This window comes from Perca flavescens, chromosome 18 (genome assembly GCF_004354835.1).
Source record: "Perca flavescens isolate YP-PL-M2 chromosome 18, PFLA_1.0, whole genome shotgun sequence".
In the NCBI taxonomy this organism is placed as follows: domain Eukaryota; kingdom Metazoa; phylum Chordata; class Actinopteri; order Perciformes; family Percidae; genus Perca; species Perca flavescens.
The window spans coordinates 23,159,647-23,184,476 of NC_041348.1; the positions used below are offsets into that span (position 1 = coordinate 23,159,647).

A 24,830-nucleotide genomic window follows, 5' to 3' on the forward strand; every position below is an offset into this window, starting at 1 on the left:
ATCCGCCGGTGATGTGTGCTAAACTGGATAAATACAAAAGCTGCCATCCCGACTGCTGCTGCATTTATAAATTCAGGCCAACAAGTCTGGAAGGATAAATGAGATACCTTCTGTTGGATCATAGTGATCTCTTTTGGTACACATAAAATTGCTGCCAAAGAAATGATAAAAAGTAATGAAACCAAATGCGGTAAGGTAGAGAATAAAGGATTGGAGCCAATGGGAGCCCATTTTTTTTCGTTCCCTTCCATTATCTGAATTTCAACACCCAAAAACCATAGAACAAAATCGTGAGTCAAATACATGGAAAAAGAAACGAGAGGAAAACAGCAATATTTGGAATGGGATAGTCCAAATGGCCTTTGTTGTGATTTAATAGTGTTTTGTGGTTGATGAACGTCAATACTGCATGCAATAGGTGCTTCAATTTACTACCGTCTCATTTCATGAACTTATAGTCTAAATAACTACTCCCCTCTCTCCTCATCCATGTCTTCGTCCCTCCCTCCTTCTTGTCCATAAGTTAGCCTTCCAACTCCCTTCACTCTTTATTTCTTACAATTTCAAACCACCAACTCTTCTCTTTCAGTCTCTCGCTTCGCTTGCCATATCGGTTTTCTAACACTGTTTACTCAGAGAGGTGCACTGCAATGAACAGAGAAGAGGAGGGAGGAGAGGAGGTCGCTACCAAAAAGAGAGGCAGATGGAGAAAGAGAGTGTAGGGGTGAGCAGTTGTTGTCATTCATCACCTGTAAAAGGAAATCTGCTGTGAACTGTTTACCCATAGCTTATCATCCTCTGCTTGTCACACTCTCCCCCTCTCTGTCTCCCTCCCATACCAATCTATCTTGTCTCTCTGTCCTATCATCTTTCACTCATAGTTCACTGCGGAGCACAGCAGAAAGACATCAGTTGACTTTTAATACCTTCATATCTCTGTCTGTCTGAATACCGTCTTGCCTGTCTGCCTGCCTCCCCAGTCTGCTGGTCGGTGCTTGTTATTATAACCACGTTTGTTTTGGCAGCCATAACATGACCTCATGACTTCTTCTTCTTTGTGTGCACATGTACGTGTGCAATGAGACCTAGTCCACGTGTATACAGGTATTTTTGAAAACCGTGGTTATCCCATCTTCATTCTCAAAAAAATAAAATCCTGTCCACACAAGCACTGTTTTGAAAAAATCGCTGTTCAAATAAAAACGCAAAAACACAATTGAAGTGTCAAGAGCATGCCAAACCAACAGCAATATAACCAAGGGGGTAAGCGAGCCTCCGCAAAGCGTACTGCCTATGGAGGCATTTTGATGCTAATAAGCCATCATCTGCCGTTAGCATTCCATTGACTGCCATTCATTTTGGCGTCACTTTTACAGCAAATAACTTTACATCTGAAGCGTTTATAGACTCTATTTGTCCATTGTTTATTTCTAAAGAAACACAACAATGTATAAAAGGCTCCATTATCTTGTATCTCATGTTATGGCTCCTTAGCAGATGTTTTTTTCTAAAAATAGGCTAACGATTGTGCCATAACCACGCAACTTACTGTCGCATAGTAGAGGAATTACCGTACAGTACAGGAGAAGCTCGCAGGCAGTTTCGACTTACATTAGTTGTTTAAGTTTAATTACTAATTTTAACTAGCATTTCAGTTAGCAATAATTAGCTTGTGCCTATGTTATCTCCTTACATACACACTCTGACATCACAAGCACAAAAATCTGTTTATCTCTATCTGCACATCAACACTGAAAACTGAGTTTCTGAAGATCTTCACGCTGGCAGGTATTTTCCAAAATATCCGTTTTCAGTGACCTAAAATGTAGTTGGCATGTGGACGAAAGACCAAGAAAGGATAGAAAAAGCTAAGTTTAAAAAAATAAAAAATACCCGTGTATGTGTGGATTAAGCCTAAGTCTCAAGTCTATTGCTTTGTTAATTATCACATATTCCAAAAAGTGGATTTTGAATGCTTTGCACAATGCCTAGAGTCACTGCAGCCTGAATACAAGTCATTGCTCATTTTGTTTCCTTGTAGAATTTAAATCAGTCATGAGATCCATTCTGTGATTCATGGGTCGATGGTGGTCACCTCTGAGGAGATAGTGTTTCAATCATGCAGGTGTCAAGCAGTCACTTCCTGACTGGTCTCATCACTGTGAGGAAGGATTACTGATAGCTCGGGTTTACAAGTTCTCACATGGGCAAAGCAACTCTGATACGCTCAAGGCTGAGGACTGACATATCATCCCTCCAGAGTAGGCTGGGACGATAGCAAACATCCCCTTATCAACTAATGGCATATATCATTTTGATGTATGCATGTATAGGCACTGAATCAACTGTGTTTAAATCTACAAGCACAGAGTGTTTTTCACTTCATGTTATAGTTTGACTCCTCTCAGTCATGAGTCATCTGGGTTTAGGGCAACCGTTTATTCTAAACAAATTGTAATTAAACTTCTACATGTATATATCTGTGTGAAAAAGTTGTGTTTTACTTAATGTGATGAATGCTGAAACTGACAAAAACAGCAGTGAGATTTCTAATAGTGATGGAAACAAATACTGAAATAAAATAAAACAAAGGGCTGCAAATAATGATTAATTTCATTATCAACACAAGATTTTGTCTATTATTAGTTTTAAAAAAAAACATCCATGCCAGTTTAACTGAAACTATCAAAATAGTTGGCAATTAATTTTCTGTCAATCAGCTAATCAATTTATCGATTCATTGTTGCAGATCTAATTAAGTAAAAATTTCAATCTGAGGTCAGTTAATTGTATTGCAGTTCAGTGATAATCAAAGGAACATCATCTGAAAGCCAGTTTTCATTCAAAGTAAACTTGACATAAAGACAAAACTGTAATTACAAGGTCCACCATATTGCTGTGTGTGTGTGTGTGTGTGTGTGTGTGTGTGTGTGTGTGTGTGTGTGTGTGTTTTCTTTTGTGTACACATCATTTCTTGTGTGTGTGTGTGTGTGTGTGTGTGTGTGTGTGTGTGTGTGTGTGTGTGTGTGTGTGTGTGTGTGTGTGTGTGTGTGTGTGTGTGTGTGACTACACGTGTCTGCATGTGCCTACACTTCCCCTGGTGAAACCAGTCTCATTACAACTCAAGCTAAAGTGCTAACACAGAAACATGTTCCCACATGAAAAAAATTGCTTCATAACCTCAAATCCAATAACCTGTTCCATAGCCTCAAATGCCTACATAAGCCTTAGCAAACCGGGATGATTATATTCAATTAAAACATGTTGACACAAGAGTTTCATGCTAGTGATCTCCTACCATAGTCACTGAGAGGGACTGGGCTCCAGATGGGCCATTTGGAGGATGCTTTCACACTTTGTCTTGCAGTAATATTATATGGTCCCCAGGCTATGTGTTAACATGATCAGTGTGTGTGCATGCCTGCTAGGACATCCGGAGACAAGCTATCCCACAACAGGCACACATCTGTCAACACCAGCCAACAAACACACACAGATCATGATGACAGCCATAAATTAAGAAAGAAGACGAAACATACAAGTAGAGGTCCTGCAATAATTTCTAGCCCTGTGAATCTTATAATGTTAGACAGTGGTGCATTAAAAACAACAACAACATTGACAACAATATCAATGCCCAGCATGGTGACACACACCCATGAACGCAAACACATGTGCTCACACTTCATTTTTTTCTGTCTTTCTAGCCTAATCGTCACCTCCTGAGCCTCAGTCAACACAGATAAATCAGCTGCCTGCCTCCCAGCATGTGCATGTGTTTGCGTGTGAGGTGTTTGTGTATTCAGATGAACACAAGTGGAGATAAAAAACATTTACATGATAAAATAATCATGAATTAACATAGCAGTTGGTGTTATTTAGGGAGTTACCTGATATTCATTAGGCCAAAAGGTGGAGACGGCGAGTTCGGCTCTTAGCCATCCTTTACCTGAAAAACAACATTACTGTCAACACAAGAAATAAAATCAACAGTGTCAGAGAGTTTGACTGGATCTGGTCTTTACCAGTGTAGGACGTCACATTCCATATGGGGTTGGCCAAGGGACCCTTGTTTACCTAGAAACAACACAGAACACAATATAAAACACAAATAATAATAATAAAGGCATATACCACCTCTAGGCTAGTTGAAACTTTGTTTTGCTCAACACAGTTCAGCAGGGAAGATGTTTGCAGTAATGTGGGTATGACTTTGTGTCATCACATTAAAGGGCAGTCTACCAACTCATAATGCCACCATGCTGTTCAGAACCAGGAAATGGTAATACCAGTAAAAATGGCAATCTTCAGTTAATGGGTTTTCTAACCACTTCCACAAATTGTAAGAAAACTTAAGAAGAGAAGAGAGGAGAGTGAAGACAGGAGTGTCATGGAAACAACCAAAGTGGAGGGAAAAGTTTGGATTTAATGCATCATAAAATGTGTGTGATAGATATGCCCGCCCTGAGTCTATCCCCTACACTTTGTACTTTAATATACAAAATAACATTTTAAAATAAACACAAAGACACTTGGTGCATTTTAAAAGTCAACATTGTTTTGTAAAAGTAATTGTTAAAGCTTAATTAGGCAACCTAACAAAACTCTTGGTTAAGGCAAGTCAGTCAGCAGCCTCTTTTGCATGCTAGATGCATTACTTGTGGTTGTATTTCATAACATCCAGACCACATTTCCCATAAATCCTGGTTTGTTTTAACTGAAGAGGCTCTGTTCACCATCTGCTTTCATGACAAACAGAAAGCTTTAACTCAGCACTTGAACTTTGTTTCTAAAAAATAAAAAGATACTGCAGTCCAACTTGTATTTCATGAAATCAAACCTTGCTTCACACAGTGTCAACTAGAGGCCAGTAATAGATTCAAATGGTCTCTTTTCTATACATTATAAAAGGTGCAGTAGGTAAGACTAACTTTCTGTCATACTTGCTGAAACTGACCCTATGTTCCAGTAGAACTACATGAAGCAGGTAATAAAAAAAATTAAAAAATCCAGCTTCTGGCACCACCTACAGCCTGTAGTGTGATTTGTAAAAATCCACAGCTCCCTGATGCACCAATCAGGGCCTGGGGGTGTGTGTAACACATGTCAATCACTACTCATGTACACGCATTCATTCTCCCTTGTGGGGGGAGGGGCTTAGGAGACGGTTTTGGGCTTTAGCAGAAAGGGGGGATGGGACTGAGAAGTTGTTGATGTTCAAATTTTTCCTGGATCATCACAATCCAAACTACGGCACCTTTAAAGGGGTGATAGAATGATTATATAGGGTATTTTACACTGTTCCTTAAGGTCTCCTAATGGGGTATGTAATATTGGTTGGGCTGAAAATTGCCTGAATGCTATTTTATTAGGCCCTTAACTACCCTGTGAATATGGCTCTATTTGGAACAAGAGCTTTTCTTCCAAATATGGTATGCTCATGAATATTCAGAATGAGCTACGCGCTGATTGGTTTGAGCAAACTACATAGAAACACATGGGAGACTGACAGCAGGTCTCATTGCAAAGTTATACATTGTTTGTCGGGCTATTACGTTATTAAATTCACTTCTGAGACTTTTTTAAGCGAGAAGTCAACTATATAAAGCTCAAATATGGGACGTTTTACGAAAATTGATGGCTTATTGCAAATTTGGTAAGACTGTGTGTCGGAGTTCAGCTGCTGGTGCTGCCTGTGTTGCTGCCTCGCTGCACGGCCTGAATTCCTCCACAGACCCCGGCCTGCAGCTCCCCTCTTCCTGCTAGCTAAATGGCCCGTGTGTGAGAGTGATAGCGCGGTCAGCGAGCTTGTTACACCAGCAATCTCTTACAACAGTTCCAGTTAATCTTGGCTGGCTGTCAGCATAACTAGCTATATTTACAGTTTGAATTTTGTCACGCCACTTACAGTATACAACATATCTCTAAAAGGTCTTATAAAGCTAACAACGGTGTCCGATTTCAAGTTAATGAATTTTTGTGAACAGTGGGGGTTTCGTTATCTATGACTGTCCCTTCAATCCTAGCTATGTGTAGCTAGCTACAAATCACGGATGGTTAGCTTCATTTTTGGCGTAATTTCTGTATATTTACAGTTTGAATTTCATCATGCCACTTATACAAGATTTCCCTAAATGTCTTATAAAGCTAACAACGGTGTCCGATTTCAAATTGATGAATTTTTGTGAACAGTGGGGGTTTCGTTAGCTATGACTGTCCCTTCAATCCTAGCTATGTGTAGCTAGCTACAAATCACGGATAGTTAGCTTCATTTTTGGCGTAATTTCTGTATATTTACATTTTGAATTTCATCACGCCACTTATACAAGATCTCCCTAAATGTCTTATAAAGCTAACAATGGTGTCCGATTTCAAGTAAATGAATATTTGTGAATTTCAGAGGAATTCTAGGAGGAGCTAGCTCTCATTGATATAGCTACATCCAGCCGCAGGCTCTATCAATGAGACTCGCGGACAAGCGGCGTTTATTTCCCCAATAGTTTGTTTAAATAACTCAACACATTATAATTACACACATTAAAAGATTAACTGGAACCTGTGGTAACAGATTGCTGGCGTAACAAGCTCGCTGACCGCGCTCTCACACACACCGGGCATTTAGCTAGCAGGAAGAGGGGAGCTGCAGGCCCTGGAGCTCTGTCAGAGCACCAGCGTTTAGTAGTTCATTATCCTAAAACCGGTGACTTTGAGCGGGTATGGAGTGTTGTGGGTTGCCAGTCGTCACGGAGCTCCAAGTACCTCAGAGCAGGCGGGGTGTGTAAAGGAAGGCAGTCCAGGCGGCGAGGCAACAACACAGGCAGCACCGGCGCTGAACTCCGACACACAGTCGGACAAAATTTGCAATTAGCCATCCATTTTCGTAAAACGGCCCATATTTGAGCCTTACATAGTTGATTTCTCGCATAAAAAAGTTTCAGAAGTGAATTTTGTAATGGAATAGCAGAGATCTGCGCGACCTAGATTCAGAAGACTACCTGATCTCAGGTCAGTTGTGTAGCCTATGTAAATGTTGGGGCGTGACCGTTCTCTTAATACACTCATGGGCTGACAAAGGTTCCGGTTTTTGGGAGGTTGACGTCAACTTCCAGCTTTGTTGGGATTCGCCCGTTTTCAGCGGCAGTTTCAAAATATGAAATTTTCATAGTAAAGGGGTGTCAGTGGGACTTTGAGCTTCTATGTATGTCCTATTTACCCACCGAACTGTCGTTATTCAACTATGACCCCTTTAATGTTAATTTCCAAAAATGAACAAGCTAAGGACATGTAGTTTACTGGGTAGGCAATACCATATAAAGTGTATCAGTACAGTACAATCACTCCCAGTCCGCTAAAACAAATAAAGTACTATATCTCTTTTACATTCTGTTCTATTGTGTTTCTTCTCATTACCTTCACCAGGACGTTGAGGGTGCCAGGGCTGGAGCCATCAGGGCTGGTGAGGAGATAGTTGAAGTCGATACAGTGAGTGTCATTCTCCTTCATGACTGGCAGCTGAAACCTGGCCTTCTCCCCAGCATCATACTGTGAGATGTCCACATACATGTAGGAACCTGGACACAAAGACAGAGACAAGGAGAGGGTCAAAAAAGAAACTCGATGAATCGTGTTCAAAGTGTTTGTGAATCAGCCTGGTGAATCAGCACATTTTTGTTTGCAGCTGTTTGTGCGTGTCCCACATACCTTCAGTAATTCACTGCTTGAACAGACGAGCAGTGGTGGCCTCTGAGGAGGCAGTCAGTGTGTATAACTGGAATTGTTAAAGAGTAAGTTGTACTGTATGCCCACTGCCTGTGTTACATGTACCTACATGAGTAAACCAACTCTCTCTGCTACTGTGTAGCTTGAGAATAATCCATGTTGAAGACATGAACAGCTTAAACAGACAGCTGCAACAGTTCTGTGAATTGTTCAATTACAGTAACTGAATAAAAGTGTTTTTAAAAAAAGCTATTTTTTCATTTGCATTTGTAGAATTTATTTATTTTTAACTTTGTCCTTTGCATGGTCAGTACACTTAAGTTATCTAAATTTAAAACTTCTGTTTATAACTTCTGTCATCGCCTGTATCCTGTGTATATTCTGGTTGCTTTGACTTAATTAGTCAATATTTATCTTTCTTTATTGGGCATTGGCTTTGTTGTCTTTTGTGGTGCTTGTCACTTTACATTTTACTGTACATTCTGTGCTGAATAAAATCTAAAATCTCACCCCTTACCCATTTATGTATCTCTCCGACAGTTAGTATTACTATACTGTATATCTGTATATCTGTGTGTGTGCGTGTGCGTGTGTGCGTGTGTGTGTGTATGCCAAGGAATGTTAAGTAAGCCAACCAGGAAATCAGGACATTCTCCTGTGACAACATTGTGCTTTTGAGTCCAATTAATTACACACACTAAACTTCAACCTATTAATTGAATCAATGACCACCTAATTTATGTTATCTTGGACACAAAACTGGAAATCAAGGTGAACTTCCCCCATTCTCCTGCTCTGTCCTCAATTGGCCTTTAAAGACACTTTGAAGCAGTGAGTTTTTTGTCATGAGAACAAAAAAACACAAATAGCCTTTATTCTTTCCCTTTATGTTTGCATGTTTTTACTCACTTCTGTTCCCCTCCTCTCATTGCTTTCATCTTTACAGTAAGAATCCCCCACCAGACACATAAAACAAACCCCAGTCACTACAACTGTGTCATTTGTTACTCATTTGTGATTGTGAGGCAAATAAACACATGGAATTGGAAAGAGAAGAGAACAGAAAAGCTACTTCTTTTTTTCTTCTTTCTTTTATATTAATTAAGTTAATTTTCTTTCATCATTTCTGACTAAGAATTGTGCAGCCTCCAGGTGATAATGATTGCTAATGTGTGAGCGTAAAAGCAGAGATACATGTCAACAAAATTGACCAGTCGCTGCAGTTAGTACTCCCTAATCATTCTAGTCACATTTTTCCACTGCCTACAACATGATTAATTGCATTTTTCATAGCTATCCTTCAGGCTATATTTTTCTGGCTTACTTTTCTTGTTTGCATTAATTCAAATATATCCATTGGTTTTGTTGTTCTAATATTTTTGATCATTTTATTTATCACTGGCAATCAACATACTGTAAAAGAATGAAAAATCTGATAAAAACACAGATAAAATACAAACATAAATCCGATTCCATCAAAGAACAAAAAAAAGGATGAGTTCGACAAGGATCAGGCAGAAGCATAATGCTTATCAAGTCCTGCCCCTACTTTACAATATCATATTGTTACAGAAAAAAATAAAAATACAATAGGACTCTGGAGAAGGATTTTATTTACTACTGATGAGAAAGATAATATGTGAGTATAAATGTACATTAGGTAATTACTGTCATTACTGAGTAAAATACCTTGTACCTATAGTAGTTTACTGCTGGAAATGGAGCTTGAAATACTACATAATCTGGGTGTGCTGACAGGATGGTCAGTCAGCCCATCCAGATGTCCCTGTAATCAGCTCAGACCTTAACCAGATGTTGTTCCAGTGAAATATGATAAAATGTGAGCCTTTCCTGCCTGATGTCTAATCTCACAATATCACATTAGCTTATCACAAACTGAGAGAAAGTAGCCATGATAGTGTTTAATTCTATTTGTGAGACAGAATAGAAATGAATTGAAATAGAGCTGAAACAGTACATCATTTAATTGGTTAGTTAATCTTTGATCATTATTTATATAAGTCATCTCTCAAGCAAAAATGCTGGTTTCAGCCTCTGAAATGTGAGGTTTTGCTGCTTTTCTCAGTTTTATATTGTTATAAATTGAATATCTTGAATGTCTTAGGGTTCGGTCGGACAAAACAAGCAACATGAAGTTATCACTGTGGCCTGTGGGTGATTTTTCACCATTATAGAGCATAATTCATTAGATTAGAATAGAAAAGAACAAAATACAATACAACACATCTGTGCTCCAGTTAAACAAACACAGCTGGTTAAATCTATTTGCATATTATACTATTAACATAAACAATATGCTCTATACAATGAGCTGGGAGACAATAGTGATTATCACTTATTGTTTAGCTAATCTATTGTGAGAAAACACTTTTCTCTGCAGAATACAGCAGAACATAACCGGCTATCAGCTAGTGCACAAAAACGCACGCATGCACGCACGCACGCACACACACACACACACACACACACACACACACACACACACACACACACACACACACACGCTTTTTAAAACATCCAAACTGGACTACAGCCAATCAGAACCGAAACAAGTCAGAACCATTCTCTCTCTCCAACTCTGTCATCTAAATCCATCCAAAACGAACCCACGATGGACATCACTCCTGTTCTTTCATTTTTGGCGCTGATACTAAGATGGTGACATGGGAAAAGTGCCTTTAAGATGGCTGCCAAGATGGTGTACCAGCTAAAAATACTCCTATCAGTCAGAGACCCAGATATGTCACACAACACATAAAACATGGCCAAAATATAAATAATTTCAGATAATCATAATGCTACATGCTGCAAATTTATAACATCAAGTGGATGATGTACATACGTAAAAATAGCTTAATATTTGGTAAATAGGAAATGTCCAACATGTTAAAGCATTACCACTACATGGTCACTGAAATAATATTCAATAATATTCTGTATATCATTCAAACGCTTCAGCCTGGAGAGACAGAACAATAACAAAAATGGAAAATATGAGTAACAAAAGACTGAAAGTACATGTAACTGACACAACACCCATTGCTAAGAGAGCAGACCTTGTGATGCCAAGAACATCGGACACCTGAAGTCTGCCAGTTTCTAAAATGGCTGATGTCTTTGAACTGCCAAAGTCTAAAATGGCTGCTAATAGAATGACAACACAATATAACGATGAGGCTAAAAATACCCCTGTGCCAGCCTTAAGACCTAGATATGTCACGTAACAACAACAGCAGCAGCAGCAGCAGCAGCATGGTAGATAGAGGACAGTATTCTTCAGCAAAATACTAACAGTCTGCTGTTGGGATAACAGCTAATGGGAGGGTTTTACGTTCAGCATCTTATGGTAACAACCATATTAAGTGTGATACAAAATAGCTGACAACTTCTTGGTATAACATACTGTACCTCAGTAAAAACATGCAACTCGTCCAAAGTAAAGAAACAAGACTCACCATGTACGTTCATGTTAAATATGGAACTGATTTTAAGATCATTTAATTTGTATTAAAAAGGCCTGCATGGACCAAAACTGCTCGTTTCTCCTCAGCTCGTATTTCATGTTAAGGCCTCTCAGATTTACTAACCAATCACTGCTCTTCATCCCATGTTCCCAGTTAAAAATCCAAGGGCGATCGAGTATTTTTCATTGCTGCTCCCAGACTGTGGAATAATTTCCCCCTCACTATTCAATCCTCCCCTTCCACAGGTATTTCTATGTCTTTAAGATCTGTCTTTTTAATGTAGGTTTTTGAACGTTAATACAGGGATTTTATGATTTCTTATAAAAGCGCCAATATGTGTTGATTTACTTTAAATGTGCTCTATATGAAGAATGAAGGGGTGCGGTCAAACGAGGAGTGGGATTGTGAGATAGCTAGGGTGCCGGCATTTGAAAAAATGTCATATAAACGGTTTGCCAGGTTAATATTAAATCTTCACAACTGAGAAGCTTTAATCAGGGGATTTTTGCTTGAAAACATCTTGTTAATCTTCTGTCAATCAATGACTTGATCAAGCTTTGCAGAGACGCTGTCAGAGAGGTTTGATTTAATGGTAATTTTAAGGCTGCATAGTTTGTGTTGCTGTAACCATCATTATTCACTCATTATTAAAACATTCAGTGAATGAGAGACCAGCTCTACTTCAGTCTAAATCCCTTTTTCTTCTCCCTTATTAGAGAGTACACTGTGGCAAACAAGAGGAAAGATAGAGAGAATGGCATGCCAAATAGGTTTAGAGTGGTACTGGCGGACAACATTATGAGTCAAGAGTATCTGCTTTAGTCCACTGAGCCACAGAGCCCCAGCCCATGAATGTTCAATGTTGAAACAACACACATTGCCAGCGTAGCATGTAGACCCTGCCATGGTGGCTAGTGCCAACATCAACCCCTAAAGAGATTACACAGAATAGTTTTAGCTCTATAAAAAAAAAAAAAAAAACTGCCAAACCATCCCTCCACACTCAATACTGCCTTAAGCACAAATGGTGATTAACAACTGGGACAAACCAATGTGGGTTATAAGGAACAAAACTATAATTGTTTGCTGAACTATCTAATGACTAATAGATTCTCCGTAAAAACCTAAGATGAACCTTATTTTCTTTTGCCAATACCTTTGACACTATTTGACCCCCTGAACTACTAATCAGCTAAATACACTCACTCCCAAAGGTCTTTGAGGTGCCAAATATTATTAAAAACCAAAGGGAGTAGGTATTCCTTTGTTTTAAAAGGTCAAAAGCCCAAAAGGTTTACTGCCTATGCTCTAAATCATGCCTAATAATAGACATTATGTGTCCCTGCATTTAAGCTACCAACTCAACCCCTCACCCATTCCCTGCCACTTCTTCCAAATACAAAACCTAGCCAAGTGCTGTATCTGTATGTAATTCCCTCCAGCAACCTTGTTTTCCATCCACAGCCTTGCTGTCCCACACCCTGCTGGCATTATTAACACATCAAATGTCAGTTCATGCTCTCGTACCTTTAGGCAACGCTCTGAACCCCCCTTAGGATCCAACATCTCCAAACCATTAACCTGCCCTGCCATCCTCGTGCCCCTGCTCAGCCCACTGGCTTCTATAAGAGTTAATGCTATGCTAATTCCAGGCATAACTTTTGCACTCTTGTGCAAAGTATTTAACCTCTTCAAACTGCCAACTCTGCCCTGTCTTTGTACGGACTCCACTTGGTATTATTATCACTAAATGTTAGAGTTTGGCACCTTACCTTTGGGCAATGCACCCCATGCTTGTATTTTTGGCTTATATGCTAGACCACATGCACCAGACAGTAGGTAAACACACATCTTGGGAGGAAAAGTGTGTGTTTATGTGAAAATCGTAAAGAGCTGGTGTTGAACTAAACCTTTCTCTAAATGTCAGCGAGGATGGGCTGTCATTATGATTAGCATGAGAGATAAATAACAGCATCACATTGTCATGGTAACAAAGTTATAATCTCCAACAACAGAGATTGAGAGAAGAGGAGCAAAGAGGGGAGACCAGACTAGACCATAGAGCAAAGGAGACAAAAGGAGACTAGAGGACAGGGAAGGAGAAGAGAAAAAAGGAGACTAGAGGACAGGAAAGGATAGGAGAAAAAGGAGACTAGAGGATAGAAAAGGAAAGTATTAGAAAGGAAAGAAGGGGAGATGAGAGGAAATAAGATGAGAGGAACGAAGGTGAAATGAGACAAAAGGAAAGGAAAGGAGAGGAGAGGAGAGGAAAGGATATGAATACTCAAGCATGTTTGTTTGTTACAATTTAACATGGTTTTCTTACTGTGGTAAAGGCCATTGCTCATACATTAGTCAACATTCTCACTCTGTGGGTTTATTTTTGTAATACCAGTTACTATCTCAACATTGCATAGCTGGTTATTGTTGTAACATTTTGCTTTTAAGATTGTAAAGTAGGCAACCTTTCCTGTTCCCTGCCGTTGATTAATGACCTCATATTCTGTTAATTAGACCCTCAGCCCTGAGGCAGAAAGATTTAATTTCCCCTTCATCATCACCACAGAGAAAAAAAACCAACTGATTAAAGAGGAGAGGATGTCTTAGAAAAGAGAAGAGAGGGAGGAAATGTGGATGGGATACAGAAAAGGACGAGGTGTCAGTGGTGAAAGAAGTACTCAGATCCTTCACTTGAAAATGAATGAAAAGTACCAATTAAAAGTGTATAAATACTTTGTTACAAGTAAACATCCTGCATCTAAATTAAAGTATTTTCAAAATGCACTTAACACATCAGAAAACATAAGTTGGCCTCTGTGTACTAAGTTACTTTCCCCGACTGTTAGGTGTTGAACAAGTGGATGATAGAGAGAGGAGAAAGGAAGTCAAGTCTCACCTTGTGGCAGGTCTGGTGAGATGTATGGCACTTCCTGGGTGTTGATGTGCGTCCAGTCAAAGTCATCATAGGGATCTTGCTGGTAATCACACTGAGTGAAGCCCTCATCAAATGTACAGCTCCCTGCAAAGAGAAACACAGTAAGATTTAGTTCACCTCATAACATCAGTGGTTATTGACTGTATGAAGTAAATCTAATTTATTGTAATACAACATGAATTCCTCCCTGGTCTAATCCAGTAAAACGTCTGAATCTTTCCTGTATGTTGTTTTTCTGTGCGTGTCTGTGTCTCAGCTCATTAACAAACCACCAGGAGTATGAGCTCCAACAGTCATCACTCAAGGCCAGTCAGGATCACCTCTGACTCAACCATCAGGGCCTTCAGCCGATCATCTGAGCCCATCGCCACAGCCTCGGGACACCCATGTGTGAGCTGGCCGCCTGTGGCCCAGCCTAAACAGGAAGTCGCTCTAATACAGTGAGACGCCACTTGTCCCTGACGGCTAGTTGAAACAATCAACTTGCAATGATATGCGGCTTGTACTTGCAATATTGCGGATAGAAATAAAATGCTGGCTACTGCAAGCTATCTGATTCATTGACCTAAGAGGGATGCATGGCTTGTGTTAATAAAATGGCTAGGAGAGATATGGCTAAGAAAAGCCACAATGCCATCTGATTCAAGTCACTGGTCGTTAGTGGTCACAGATATGTGTCCTCCGTGTCCTTCTTGACTTTGGCCAAAGTAGGAGAAGATAAAATGTGCCATATATAGTTTTATGGTAGTGACATATATCATGATTTACACTGTACATATAGTACACAGTAGTTGTAATTAATTAACTAATCGTTTCAGCTCTAATTAAAATAACTAGACGATAATTAATTATTTTATCACGATATCCATATTATAGTGATTTATTGCCCAGCTTTAGGCTAAAGCCAAACATATAGGAACATGCATAGCTGAAAGGACATTTCATTTAATTTTTTATGGCCACAAAATACATTTGCAAAGACATTATAATGTGAAATGTGCACATTTCCAGGTATTTTGGAACATTCTCGCATCTTTAGTTTTCGAGAGAATGAAAGTCATGAAAGAGCATCAAACCTAAACATTATACACAGAAAGCACACTTATACTATAGCCACAACCACTAAGAAACTGAAGGTATACAAGAGCAGGCAACTATGAAGCACTATTAGCAACCTGCACTGCCGGCAACAAAAATCTCCTAGCATTCAGTTTGCACTGCAGCTTTGCTACCTGTGTCCTAGAGCGTGCTGCGGTGGCTGTGATAGAGAGCAGACAGACAGGCCCTCAGATACCCCACTGATCTGAGCTCCTGCTACAGAGGGATACCAAGAGGTGACAGCCGCCGCCGGAGGAGAAACAAGTTCACGTCTAACTAGGCGACTGTCTTCAGCTGCCGGCTGTATGGTTGGCTGTGACTCAAAGCCTCGGAGATGTACTGGATCACATTCCTCTCGGCATCCTTCTTTAAACCAGCCTCTCCTCCCATTCTATTCAATTAAGTCTTTGTCACAGCAAGTGACCTGCAGTCATAATGCGAAAAATGCTGGGACATGTAGAGGGCATCAAGTACAGCACGACAACACATTTTGGTCTACTCCAAACTACTCTATTACAAGCTCAGCTTGGATGAACAGAATCTAATTCAACAGATGTCTAACAAATGCTGCAGTGTGTGTGTGTGTGTGTGTGTGTGTGTGTGTGTGTGTGTGTGTAGAGCTCCATGACTTCCTGTCTCCTACAGTGTGTGTGTGTGTGTGTGTGTGTGTGTGTGTGTGTGTGTGTGTGTGTGTGTGTGTGTGTGTGTGTGTGTGTGTGTGTGTGTGTGTGTGTGTGTGTTTGTAGAGCTCCATGACTTCCTGTCTCCTACAGTGTGTGTGTCAGTTTACATCTTGCTGTCAGGTAGCTCTCTCTGCATGGGTTTAAAAGAGCAAAAGTGTGTAACTCTGGGAGTATGTTTGTATGTGTATGTGAATATACTGCAACATAAGCAAGGACAGCTGTGTACAAGTGTAGCTATGTTTTCTGTTACCAACTGCCTGTATACAGAAAGGGTAAACTTGTGCAGGTTATGCGGTTATGGTGAAAAATAATATTCTTTGTTAACGTTTTCCACTTTCTTTGTACAGAAAGGTACCTCATAACTGTTGGCAAAGTGAGAGTTGGATTGTGTGGACCACATGCACAGTAGCACTATAGGGTTGTTGTAAGAGTATAGCTTTGCTTAAATTAAACTGTGTATCTTTGTTCCCAAATTACTCCCAAAATGCTCAATCATTCAGACGCTCAGTAAATATGTTCAAGATTAATTAGCAATCTAAATTACCAGCTATGATTGTGTAATTATTATGATCTTCCATAAGTTTGCAACCTATGATGAAACAAGATGAGCAGTTGTCATACATCAGTATCCAATAATTGGGTTTGATTGCTAATGTGCATGATAACACAATTTATTATACATAATTTGTCCAGCTTAAAAGCACTGCAGTTTACTGTGAAGCTGGTCTTCAGTGGTTAGCATTTAAAGTGTCTTACAAATGAAAATTAAAAAGAGTTGAGGAAAATGTAGTAAGGTTAATGTCTGTTGTATGGAAGCTATTTCTAATAAAAGGTAAGAGTAAAAACGAGATAAAAGATTGATTCCTTCAAAGAATGGACTGTTGTGCTCAGCATTGCACCTGGTGGCTGGAAAGTAAAATTTAACTTTGACATTGTAGAAGTATGTATCCTTAGTTTACAGCATGTTTGGCCTCTGTAGAGTAATTATCTGGGGGTTTGTCACTATGGCCAAACTCTTTCACATGACTAATAGCCATCTGATTAATTGATATTATAAAAATAACCACTTTGGTTAAACATGTTCCAGATATACAGCGTATTTGTGCATTTGTACTGTGGCTGTCTGCATCTGTTAACGGTTTATATTGTATAACAAATCTCTACAACAATTTTCCAACTATATGCACAAATGTGTGTCCAGATGGGTCATTATTGCCCCCCTCCCCTTCATTCACAAGGACACTGAGAGAGAGAGAGAGAGAAACCGACTGCATGCTAATCACTTCCTAATCAGCTTCTGTGATTGGCTGCCTCGCTAATGAAATAATGGCAACTCATTTGCATTATAAAATAATTAGAAGGACTTGATAAAGGCTCAAGGGCAGAGAGAGGAGCTACACACACACACACACACACACACACACACACACACACACACACACACACACAGACACACAGACACACACAAAGGACAGCCGCAGTCTTTTCTCAAAGATTGTTGAGTGGCATCAGACACAACATCTGCTACCGTCACTCAGATTCATTTTGTAGTGATTTGCACTGACCTCCACCTCCAGTAGGTGAGTCAAAGAAAAGTGCTTTGACTCAAACTGTTCAGAAACATGGGAGCAGAGAGCCCCCAGGGGGGGTCGCCGGAAAAAAAGACCACGTTCATTCCTCGGTTATTAGCTTAGATCATGATTATTAGTTGGCAACACGGCAAGAATTTGTAACAGTAGCTAGCTGGAGAATAGGTAGCATTAAATCAGATCTAACAGCTATAGTGTGCTCAGACAGAAGTCCCTGGGACACGCTTATCAAATGAAGGTCTGAGGTGCTTTTTTTTTTTTTTTCTCTAGACAATTCCATAAACTCTATTATGACAAAGAAACTCGATTATAACTAATAGATGGCTAATTATCACCGTAGTGTGGCCTTGGTGGTGTACAATCAGTTAAAATAAGCTAACTTTACATTGCCTCAGCAGTTACTACTGGCTTTATGCTGCAAACTGGCACTGTTTGCACATGCTTTGACATTGTCTCATGTGTAAGTAAATAATTAGGGTCTTCAATGCCATTGAATATAAGGCTCCATTACTGCAAAAAGCTCTTTGGCTGTTTTTATTGACATTTGATATTTAATTGCATTCATTTTTGAATTCAAGAGATCAATAGTGACTCCAAGGAGATAGATGTTATATAAGACTTAATATTCTCTAAACCATTTTAATTATAAAATGATGTGTCAATGTAGGGAAAACAGCTAAAGCAATCAGTCCTGTAAAGTAAAAAAGTGAGATTTTTAGTTGAACTACATTTATTCTACTGTATGTGTGCTGGAGTGCCAACCAGCCTGGTTTGAAATGAAGAAAGGATGAGTACTTTCAGGCATCCAATCTGACAGATATAAGGTCAGAGTTCTGCATGCAAGATATGCAGATATGTGTGAGATATAAAAAATATGCAAGGTCATTGAGTTGAGATCATGTCAGCATAACTTTTATGACACCAGAGAGTCTGCATATTCAAGGACATTTTCTTCTTTCTTTCCACCTGTCCACATTCACTGTAAATAATTTTAAGATAGTACAACGTAAAAACTGTAAGTTCCTCTGCTGCTCCCCCCCCTGTGCAGTATTTATTCTTTATGCAGTAGTCATTGTTTTGTAAATAGGCCTTGAATGTATATAATTTTTATAGCTCCTTATATTTTGTTAGCATTTTTTATATCTTTTTATATTTACTGTTTTTCTTTCATTGCCTTTTAGATTTGCTTATTTTATAATATTTTAATATATCCCTTACATGTTCTACTTAATGTTTTTCTTTAATGGAGCCTCCCAGCATAAGCTTTCAAGGTGTTTGTACTTGTATAACAGGTGTGACAATAAACATCTTACCTTACGAATGTGAGTTGACCGATCTTCGGTTGAATAATTAGTTCAAAGAAAAACAAAAAAATGCTAAAGTCAGATTTGTTTTCTTTTTACAATCTCAGTTTGCAGTGCCAGTTCTTTATTTGACATGGAAAAAAAAGTTTAAGGGGGTAGGGACTGGATTCCATGCTGACCTTCACCATGTTTAACACGGTTTTTATTACTATGAAAAGAAAGAATGACTTATCTTAACATGTATTTAAGACACACAGCATGTTCATATAGGTTTTCTTCAAACTATGAAAAAGAAGCATCTCTGGTGAGTTTTAACTCTCACATTTCACAGGCTGAGGCCAAACAGCATCAATCTGCTCAGGAATCTGAAGGATAAGCCCCATTTCACTCCCCCGCAGACCAAAAAAAAAAATACACATTTCTTCTCTAATGTACGTACAGTAAATACTCTTGCTCTTTCTCTCCCTCTTTCCGACTGTGTCTAGTATTTATCAGCTCAGCTCCATTTCAGTCTGCAGGCAGAGATATAATCACCGGAGAGCAGATAAGACAGGATGAGTGAAAGAGGGTGAAAGAGAAATAAAGAGTGCAAAAACATGGAGAGGGACAGAAGACAAGGGAAAACAGACAGACAAAAAGAAATAATTTCAGGGAGATCACTCTAAGTCTGTTGATTAACTTTATTATATTGTTAACAAACATGCATAAAAACTTTTCTTTCTTTCTTTTCTTCTTTTGTCGTGTATTTCTATCCCTGTCTTTCCTGCATTAATAATGAGTTCAAAGAGGATTCAAATATTTTTAGTTTGGAGGCATCACAATTATACCACATGAAGAGAAGAGAAGCTCCGTTTTGCAAACGGAAATCATTTTCAAGGACAATAATTACATTTACATCATTACAATCCAATTTCAACCATACAGTTTCCCTCCAAATCATTAACATTTTGGCAGAGTCCAGTTAAAAATTACGTTTGCTGACCTGGATTTCTAACCATATATGGCTTTTTGGGACATTTCATACCAGTGAATCACTACAACGGGTTTAGTTTTTGGCTCAAACACATGAAGATAACTTAAGAAAGGAGAGAGGAATAAAAGGAAGGAGAGGAACTCATGCAGAAATTATGGTATATAGTATCACTTTACTTGATCATACTGTATTATATATTATGTTATTATACACTATCTCTTTATAATGCCCTCTTGACATTGCAACTAAGCTATAGTCCTGTTGCTATGTTAGTTGTTTTCACGTGTGTGTGTGTATGTGTGTCACACACAGAGTGGCCCTGACCGCCTCAAGGACACTAATAAAGTTGTACCTTATCATTTACTTTTTGTGTTGTCCCTATTTTTTTGTTCTCTTTCTCTGCCTCTTGTTCTCTCTCTCCCTCTCTGTGAATAGGTGAAATTAGCCTGAAATGATACAAGGTGACATCAGAGAGGCAGGCGCACACACACACACACACACACACACACACACACACACACACACACACACACACACACACACACACACACTCTCACTCGTCACGCTTCAGTGGTCCTTGCAGCGCAGCGCGACGCCATCAAAGCCAAGACCCATATACACATACCTCGCCTATTAAACATACACACTGGCACGCGCAATCACGCACCCAAATACACACGACTTACACAGCAACACACACAGTGACACTCATGTATGTGCACACACTCAGAGCAGTAGTTTAATTGGAAGTGCTGAAGGCTGAAGAATTTCTCCTTCATCTCACAATGCTGTAATTGAATCTGAGACACGTGTGTGTGTGTGTGTGTGTGTGTGTGTGTGTGTGTGTGTGTGTGTGTGTGTGTGTGCTCAGCTGATTCAGGAGTTTCCATTGACAGTAACAGTAAAACAGAAATGTGTTTTTCCTTCTGTGAGGAGCCTTTCTGTCCTTCCATCCCTGACTATCTCTTCACCTCACCCCTCTCCTCTCTTGGGGTTAATGCCGCTTTTCAAATCAAATTCATACCCAAGCATTTTTCAAGCGCCACATTATTTTCCACAAACTGATGATTTGGCCGTACAGGCTTTGTGGTGAAAGGCAGCCCCGACCTCCATCGCTGCATGTTGGCATTTCATTGGCCAAAATGTCTGGATGCGGTATGTTTTTAACAATAAAACGGACTGATTGCCAACAAATAGCACACTCACTGTATTTGGAGTGCTTTCTTTGTAAAGTTGTGACTACATAGACTTTTGCTGTTGAATGGGGCTCTCATTGATGGTTCTCGTTGCTGGTTCTCAATGCTATATGTTGTAAGACAAAGAAAGTTGAATGTGGCACCTGAAAACACACTGTCTCTCACTCTTTCCAGCAATGGTGCATCAACTGTAGTCTGGAAAAGGTTGTAATGTTGTAATATGGATATCAATTTCAGCCTCAAAATAAAATTTCATTATTGGTCAGGGAATTAATTATTCCTTCCATAAGCCGCTAGCATGTTGATTATTTATTTAATTAACTGATTAGTCATGTATTATAGATCATGAAACTAACGCTGTCAAACGTGTCGATACTTATACCACCTGTGCTGTTTTCCATTAGTTTTATAGTTTGTAGCTTCAGCACCTCAGCTTAGCCTGATAGCAGGTGAGCAGTTTTTTTTTCTTTCTCTATCACAATACCACATGTTTAAAACCATCCATTATTCATACATTCGAAAACCAAAAGATAATATAAAACAGAATTACAGCAAATCCTCACATTTTCATGTTTTGGGGTATTTTTGCCTGCAATTAAAAAACCAAAAATGTCAATGTCAATTAATTTGCTGTTGGTCAACTAATCTATTAATCAACAAACAGTATCGGCATTAATACTGTATGTAGCTCTAAATTCCTCATGGCAGTGACAATTATACAGTACATCCTAAATGACCTGTTGACAGTCAACATGATACTTAAACCCTAAATACATCACACCTCTATGGGAATATCTCCTTTCTTTATTTCTATCTTCGTCTGACAACTATAAACAGTATACGCTGTGTGTGTGTATGTGTGTGTGTGTGTGTGTGTGTGTGTGTGTGTGTGTGTGTGTGTGTGTGTGTGTGTGTGTGTGTGTCCAGAGATAGCTGTTAGCACTGTTAGCAGGGGTTGAAACCTTTCATAGACACTATCTTTATGGCATTCACCTCTCTCCTGTGCTTTCTCTCTCTCTCCCTCTTACGCTCCGGGTCTATCTCTCCATCGTTAATCTCTATTGCTATTCAAATGCTGACATTTAAAGCAACTTCACATGCAGACTGACCACCCCCTCCTGACTGAGGAGGGGGTGGGGATGATAGAGAGACGGAGGGGCGAGCTTGTCGTTCAGAGAGAAAATTGGGAAATTCTCCTCACCTCTCTTTTACCTCCCTCCCCCTTCTCACTGTCTGTGAATGAGTTCACCCATACACTCCCAGAGGGAGTCAGATTTCACTCGTTCTCAGGAAAGCTGAACCATATCCTCCTCTTTTTGTGTGTTTGTTCACTCATTTATAGCCCCCCACCCCCGCACACACACTTCTCTGTTTACTGTCTCCCTGTCCACTCCTTTCTTTCTGTCTCTGTCAGTGCAGGTTACAATACAGATACAGTTTGCTACCTGAGGTTCCCATTTAACAATTGACTGTAAAACATGGGTCAATAGGTCAACTTTTCTTTGCTTTTCTGTAGCAACGAGAGCTGAACTGAAACAGACAGAAAAAGTTTTATGGCCAGCAATTAAGTCTTAAGATGACTCTAGACATTGGTAGCTTATAGCGTCACCGAAAGAGTAGCCCATAAACCACGATCTGATCCTATGTCAGTGTGTGTCATTCTGAATGAGTCAGGGGGGAGTAATTATTGGGCCCTGAGACAGCACTCAGCTCGGCTCAGAACTGAGAGCACCGCTGGTAGTTTCTTTTAAGTAAAAATCCCCAAACAACAAGTCCCAACTGGCTGCTCCTCTCCACCCTTCATTGCACACTTGACCTCAAAAATGCTGACTGGCTGACTGACTCACTACAGACACTCAGCCTGTATAAACTTTAACCGTACTGTGACTCCAAGTGGGAAAAATGTAGAAAGCAATTAATATTTTATCGCAGATATCTTCGTCAATCATCTAAACATCATGTGAGTGATCTGAAAGTCATAAGATTAAAAAAAAAACATTCCAGATTTTACTGTACAGTTTCGTAGACACACAATGTGAATGAGGCTACATGGACAAGTCCCATTGAAATATACAAAAGGGGCCTGGACTGTAAAGCGATCAATACTGGACAGAATGAGGTCAGAATGATTGCTAGCGGTTGGTGGGCTGCATTTGGACGGAGCAGAGAGCCCCACACCTGTATGTACACACATGCCACTGGATCCGGCAAGCTTCTTTACCCTGTGAAACTAAACCATTCATCATGTTCTCCTGATAACTAACTGATATATTACCAGGAGAATACAATCAAATAATGCTTGATCCATTGTAGAGGATTTAAATGGGCCAATAACAGAGCAGACAGGAGGCAGTTTGTTTCTGAGCCAATCAGGGCACAGCTGAGGTTTTGGACTGAAAAGCAGGTCTGGTGTGGACGAGATAAGAGCAGAACAAACACACATTAGACACCAACCCCCACATAAATGCACACACACTCAAACACACCCACACAAGGTAAGTAGGGCCAGATGGAGAAGGAAAAAGAAAAATGTACAGAAAACAAAAGGGAAGGAAAGGGAAGAAAGACTGAAACGGAAGGAAAGAGTCAGAAAAGGGAGAGGAGGAGGAATCTTGGAGTTTAGAAAAGAAAAGAAAAAACACACCCGGGAGCTATAAGCAGGTTAAATCTGAAGCAGCTAGCTTAGCAAGTCAGCACAGAGGCTGGTGACACACTGAACTGCCTGGCTGACTCCTCCAATTGTCCAGCAAGCTGGTTCAAAGGTTGGCTGACTGACCGACTGGCGGGTCGGATTTAGTCTATCCTGTGTTTGTGCAGCCGAAGCACTTCTGTTGTTCAGCCTGTCGGACAAAAAGCAGTTCTCCACACCGACACACAAAGAACAACCTGAAACAGCACTAATAATACTGGAGAGGCCGACAGAGACGGAGAGAGAAAAAAAGACGGAGACCAATAAATAAACACACTTCTTCACGCCTCTAAAACATCCAACTTCAAAAGGAGATAAAAGCGCCTAAAATAACAATTGGAAAATGTTTCTGGGACTTCTGAAACCAATAAAAATCAAATATGAAAAAAAAAATCTCAAATAGAAGAAAATAATGTCAAAGAAGCTCTTTTATCTGTGGTTGTGACACAGTTCTGTCGAACAACAAAAGATACCTAACGATAGCATTTACTGTCCTGGAGGAAGTTTACTTTTCACTGCCAGCACAGAACAAGAGCACATTACCCAGCGGTGGAAACCATGGAAACCATAGACCCAAACAAAGGGAATAACATTCAAGTGGGAAAAAACATGCTAGCAGGCCAGACAACTACCAAAGCACCTAGTTCTGAGACTGTCTGCAGAGCTAAACATACATTACACATTTCTGTCATACACATTTCATTTTATCTGTCATGATGGCGGCTGTGCTGAGGGTAAAAGCTACGTCTGCAATGATGACAGGCATAAATAAAAGGCCGTAGCTGTGTGTCACAAGTGCCAAGACCGTGTGTACAAATGTAAAACAACATAAAATAATATTTACAGCTATGTTTGCACTGCTGTCAGTAGGTTTACATTCAAAGGTAGGTGTATATTAAAAGGGGAATACTGTTTAATGCAACGTGGTCTTGGCCATCATTCCTATCAGAGATAATAATAACATTGCTCTCATAATGTCAATTGTTGACATCTGGGAAGATGTCAACATTGCTAAAAAATACATCAGATGTCCTTTATAAAAATCTAAATACATTGTAAACATCTACAGTATACAATCTCCTCTCTAATACCAAGCCTTGTCTTCAGTCACACTTAAGCTTGATTTATGCTTCTGCAGAGGCTCCACACAGAGCTTTCG

The 24,830-nt window shown here is 39.6% G+C and overlaps 1 protein-coding gene across 6 annotated transcripts in view; it reads right to left on the reverse strand.

Annotated features, from left to right (window-relative positions):
* ptprk (protein tyrosine phosphatase receptor type K) overlaps positions 1-24,830 on the reverse strand; it is a 113,610-nt gene that overhangs the window by 55,846 nt on the left and 32,934 nt on the right. For all 6 annotated transcript variants that reach the window (XM_028604814.1, XM_028604812.1, XM_028604811.1 and 3 more), the window contains exons 2-5: positions 14,101-14,223; positions 7,411-7,571; positions 4,026-4,077; positions 3,891-3,949 (exon numbers count right to left, since the gene is read on the reverse strand). In XM_028604814.1, coding sequence (XP_028460615.1) covers positions 3,891-3,949; positions 4,026-4,077; positions 7,411-7,571; positions 14,101-14,223 — 395 coding nt within the window. The remainder of the gene's footprint in view (positions 1-3,890; positions 3,950-4,025; positions 4,078-7,410; positions 7,572-14,100; positions 14,224-24,830) is intronic.